This window comes from Octopus bimaculoides, chromosome 2 (genome assembly GCF_001194135.2).
Source record: "Octopus bimaculoides isolate UCB-OBI-ISO-001 chromosome 2, ASM119413v2, whole genome shotgun sequence".
Taxonomy (NCBI): domain Eukaryota; kingdom Metazoa; phylum Mollusca; class Cephalopoda; order Octopoda; family Octopodidae; genus Octopus; species Octopus bimaculoides.
In genome coordinates, this window is record NC_068982.1 from 187,100,740 (window position 1) to 187,105,611 (window position 4,872).

Here is a 4,872-nt window from a genome sequence, read left to right on the forward strand (position 1 = left end):
ATTGTTTTAGGGAACTTAACAATCTGTTGATATCTCTTTCAATTTGCATGTTTGGTGATGGTGGCAATTAATTTCATATTGCGTGTATTAATTTCAAAATGTCCATTACATTAAATCGTTTCAAGGTAAGATAATTAACTCATTGCTGTTATTATTTTATTCTTTTACTTATTTCAGTCATTTGACTGCAGCCATGCTGGAGCACCACCTTTAGTCGAACAAATCGACCCTGGGGCTTATTCTTTGTAAGCCTAGTATTTATTGCATCGGCCTCTGTTGCCAAACCGCTAAGTCATGGGGATGTAAACACACCCACATCAGTTGGCAAGCAATGGTGGAGGGATAAACACAGATACGCAAATACATACATATGTACAGTAGAACCTTGGTTTACAAATGCCTCTGATCACGAATAGATCGTGCTTTATATATAGATATATATATAAAGCATGATTTATTCGCGATCAGAGTTGTTCAAAAACCGAGGTACTACTGTATATATATATATATACATATATATATATATATATATATATATATATGATGGGCTTCTTTCAGTTTCTGTCTACCAAATCCACTCAGAAGGCTTTGGTTGGCCTGAGGCTATAGTAGAAGACATTTGCCCAAGGTGCCACACAGTAGGACTTGAACCCAGAACCATGTGGTTGGGAAGCAAGCTTTTTACCACACAGCCACTTGTTGATATTTACTAATTTTTTTTTTTGTTTCGTTAGAATGCCAGGCAAAATGCTTAGGGCACTTCGTCCATTTTTACATTCAGTCAAGGTTGACTTTGCCTTTTATCTTTCAGTGTTGGTAAAATAAGTACCAGCTGATCACTAGGGGTCAGTGTAATCGACTTACTCTCTCCCTATGAAATTTCATGCCTTGTGCCTCTAGTAGAAAGGATTATTGCAATAATGGTTACGAGCTGGCAGAATCGTTTCATTTGTTTCAGTCATTTGATTGTGGCCATGCTGGAGCACCACCTTTATTTGAGCAAATCAACCCCAGGACTTATTCTTTGTAAGCCTAGTACTTATCCTATTGGTCTCTTTTGCTGAACCGCTAAGTTATGGGGGCGTACACACACCAACATTACTTGTCAAGCAATGGTGATGGACAAACACAGACACACAAACATATATATGTATATATGGGAGAATATACAAATAATAACAACAGACGAGGACAGGTGGTGTAAATAACAAAAGTATATATTAGTATGACGCTCGGGAATACGGAAAGTCTTTGACGTTTCGAGCTACGCTCTTCAACAGAAAGAATACGGAGACAAGGAGAAAAACACAGAGAAAAAAAATTGAATAGTGTTCAGTCAACGGTCAAATACGACAGGCTTCTTTTGATTTCCGTCTACCAAATCCACTCCTAAGACTTTGGTCGGCCCAAGGCTATAGCAGAAGACACTTGCCCAAGGTGCCACACAGTGGGATTGAACCCAGAACCATGTGGTTGGGAAGAGCAAGCTTCTTACTGCACAGTCACTCTTGCACCTGTATATGGTCTGTTCTTTTTATTTTTGTTAATCAAATATTCATCTCAGCAAGCATGGCTGTGTGGTTAAGCAGCTCATTTTGCAACCACTTGGTCTCAGGTTCAGTCCCACTGTGCAGCCCAATGCCTTGTGAGTGAATTTATTAGACAGAAACTATGTGGAAGCCCTTCCTATATGTATGTGTGTGTTTGTGTTTGCCCCATACCACTGCTCAACAACTGGTTTGTTTGTGTCCTTGTGACTTAGTTATTTGGCAGAGGAAACTGACAGATTAAGCATCAGACACAAAAAAAAGTACTGGGGTTGATTTGTTTGTCTAAACCCTTCAAGGTGGTGCCCCAGCATGGCCGCAGTCTAATGACTGAATCAAGTAAAGGATAAACGGATTATCTAGTACCACATTATCCAATATGTCCTTTCTATTTGAAAACAGTATGTGTTGAGGGAGATTTGGCTGTTATTTTTAGTAATTTGAGTAACCACAGGTGTTCCTTTGTTAATATATTCAATGAAGGCATAGAAGGGTTGTCACTCTAAGAGTTTAATGATTGTTCAGAAATTTGGAAACGGTTGGCACTAAGAGTCTGATAGAATGCAAAATGTGTGTGTGTGTGTGTGTATGTATGTTGCTGTCTCCTTGCCTGGACATCATGTGATAGTTGTAAACGAATGTCACTGTCATACACGTGGTGTCCTTCATTTCCAATCTTCCGTTTAACCCATGAGGAAACATTACCTTCCTTGGAAGCAGGTGAGGGTTGGTGATAGGAAGACCAGTTAGCTGTAGAAAATCCACCACATCAAATTCTATCCCAGCCATGAGAAGCACGTAAAGGTGGTCATTAAGTGATGGTTATGATGATGATGAGGAGGAGGAGGAAGATGCCTTCAGTTTTACATTTCTAGTTTGTAAACTAAAACACACAAGCCATCGAAACCATTCTTTTTGTTTTCTGGGGGTATTTTGAACGTCATTTAACCAATTTATGAAATCTTTTTTTTTCTTTTTTTTTCATCAGTTTAATCATGAAACATTTGGAAATATTAATTAAATTTCATTTAATTCCTAATGAACCAATGATGCCTAGCCATCATCATCATTTAATGTCCGTTTTCCATGCTGGCATGGGTTGGACAGTTTGATTGAGGTCTGGTGAGCCAGGAGGCTGCACCAGGCTCCAATCTGATCTGGTAAGGTTTCTACAGCTGGATGACTCTTCCTAATGCTGCTATTTTTATTCTGTGAAAATACAAATTTCATTTGGAGTTCCTTTTCATTTGATGGAGATAAAATTTATGTTTGAAATCTATTTTGTTAATTATTTAATTATCATTGATTGTTATTAATTTATTATCTGAGATTTATCACAGAAAATATATGAGTAAGTATATTTCACACAGATAGCTCAATGGTTTTGTCAACGTAAATATTTCTATAATTGTGAGACACAATCAACAAGGTCTACATTTTAATATGGTAACAATAAAGACGGGTTGTTATTGAGGACAGAGTGAAACCCTCATTTGCAAGTCTAGAGCTTCCTGATAATATATATTTGTATTATATAAAAGAATATTTGTAATTTCTGTGAAGCATTGTAATATGTCTTAATGTGATAAATACTTGGAAAAAAACAAAATTTCTGAGCATCGCAGGCGAGGAGTTATGACAAAATATGTAAGGTAATATCAATAAATGAAAACAAAGAGAAAAGATATTGTAGTACCTTACAATAGTTGTTTAATGATCCTATAATATTTTGGAAAAGATTCCCCTTTTCAAATAGAAGAAAGAAAATAAAGTGTTCAGAGAAATGTGTTGTTATTAGCAGGCCATTCTAGTGTGTTGTATTATTTATTTTCATTTTCTTTTTATTTCCAGAAATACAAACCATTTAAAGGGGTCAAGTACGTGACGAAAGCTGGTAAATTCCAAGTGAGGACATGATGCTTGTATTTAAATTCACCAACACATTTCCTTGGATGCTGAAAAGAAGCTGGAGTTGGCAGTGTCAGATTAACTACGCAGTCCTAAGCCTAACAACTTCTGTTCTTGCAAGGAGAAGAATGAAGTATTCTATTCCTCCAAACTCATAATTTATCCGACCGATGTACAAATGTGTCTTCTGCTTCTGTGAGTTCACAGAAGCACAGCAGATTAAAGAATTTATCAATACAGATTCTTGTGTTTTCATTGTTTTTATTTAAATTCATTCTTTTTTTTTTACCATATTTCTGTTGAAATACACTGCTTTTGTTCCAGTTGAGTTTGAAAATAAGGAATTTCGTAAAATACTTTGACATTCTTAAATTGGTTGTTTGAGACATAAATTAATACAGAATTTTCATGGAAGGTTTAACTTAGATCACTTTAAAACAAGGAATTTGTGTGATAGAATCATGGGTGGTCTCATGCATATGGGAACCAAAAAAGCTTAATGATCAACCTCACAGTAACAATGGCTACAAACCATATTGAAGTGAAAAAGGGATGAGTATACCTTAGTACTTCATTTTATCAATGAATAAATAAACTTGCCTGCTGCCAAACTTTGGTTCAGACCTGTTTTCTCAGCCATAGTCTGCTAGAGACAAGTTAACCAATAAAACTAATAGAATGACTTCTTAGTCTTCAACAGAATTACATAATTAAGAATGGAGTGGGGGTTGGGGCAGAATAATCCCCCAAATTTTGTAGTGTTTTTATAGTGTATGTTTTGTTTTGTTTGGTGTTTTGTTTTGTTTGATGTTTTGTTTTGTTTTCCCAAAGCAATCAACAATGGTATTGTTTGATTTCATTGGATCATGAAAGGAAGCACATTTAAAGCTGTGTGTTATGTTGATGATGATGCTGGTGCAGCTCTTTGATTGCCACCTCTGATCAAATTGTCCAACCCAAGGAAAGCAAAGAGAGTCAGTTTAGATGAGATGCAGTTTGGGTTGGTGCCAGGGAAAAGCACCACTGATGCTCTATTTCTGGTTAGACATCTGTAGAAGAAATACCTTCCCAAAGATAAACCTCTGTACCTGGCTTTCGTCGACATGGAGAAAGCCTTTGACAAGGTCTCCTGATCCCTTATCTGGTGGTCAATGAGGAAACTAGGGATAGATGAATGGTTAGTGAGAGCTGTGTGAGCCATGTACAGGGACGCTGTCAGTAAGGTGAGGGTTGGCAACGAGTACATTGAAGAATTCCGGGTAGAGGTAGGGGTCCACCAAGGTTCAGTCCTCAGCCTCCTCCTATTTACCATTGTCCTCCAGGCAATAACAGAGGAATTCAAGACAGGATGCCCCTGGGAGCTCCTCTATGCTGACGACCTTGCTCTAATTGCTGAGTCACTATCAGAACTAGAGAA

The 4,872-nt window shown here is 37.2% G+C and overlaps 1 protein-coding gene across 9 annotated transcripts in view; it reads left to right on the forward strand.

Annotated features, from left to right (window-relative positions):
• LOC106874822 (AP-3 complex subunit mu-1) overlaps positions 1–3,696 on the forward strand; it is a 67,032-nt gene extending 63,336 nt beyond the window's left edge. For 8 of the 9 annotated variants that reach the window (XR_008263503.1, XM_014922693.2, XM_014922695.2 and 5 more), the window contains one exon: positions 3,399–3,696. Coding sequence is in view for 7 of the 9 variants with exons in the window: in XM_014922693.2 (XP_014778179.1) it covers positions 3,399–3,464 (66 nt within the window). In the remaining 2 variants the exon portion in view is untranslated. Of the gene's footprint in view, positions 1–2,535; positions 2,708–3,398 lie in introns of all 9 variants that reach the window. The other variant, XR_008263502.1, reaches the window with a different exon arrangement.
• Positions 3,697–4,872: the final 1,176 nt, after the last annotated feature.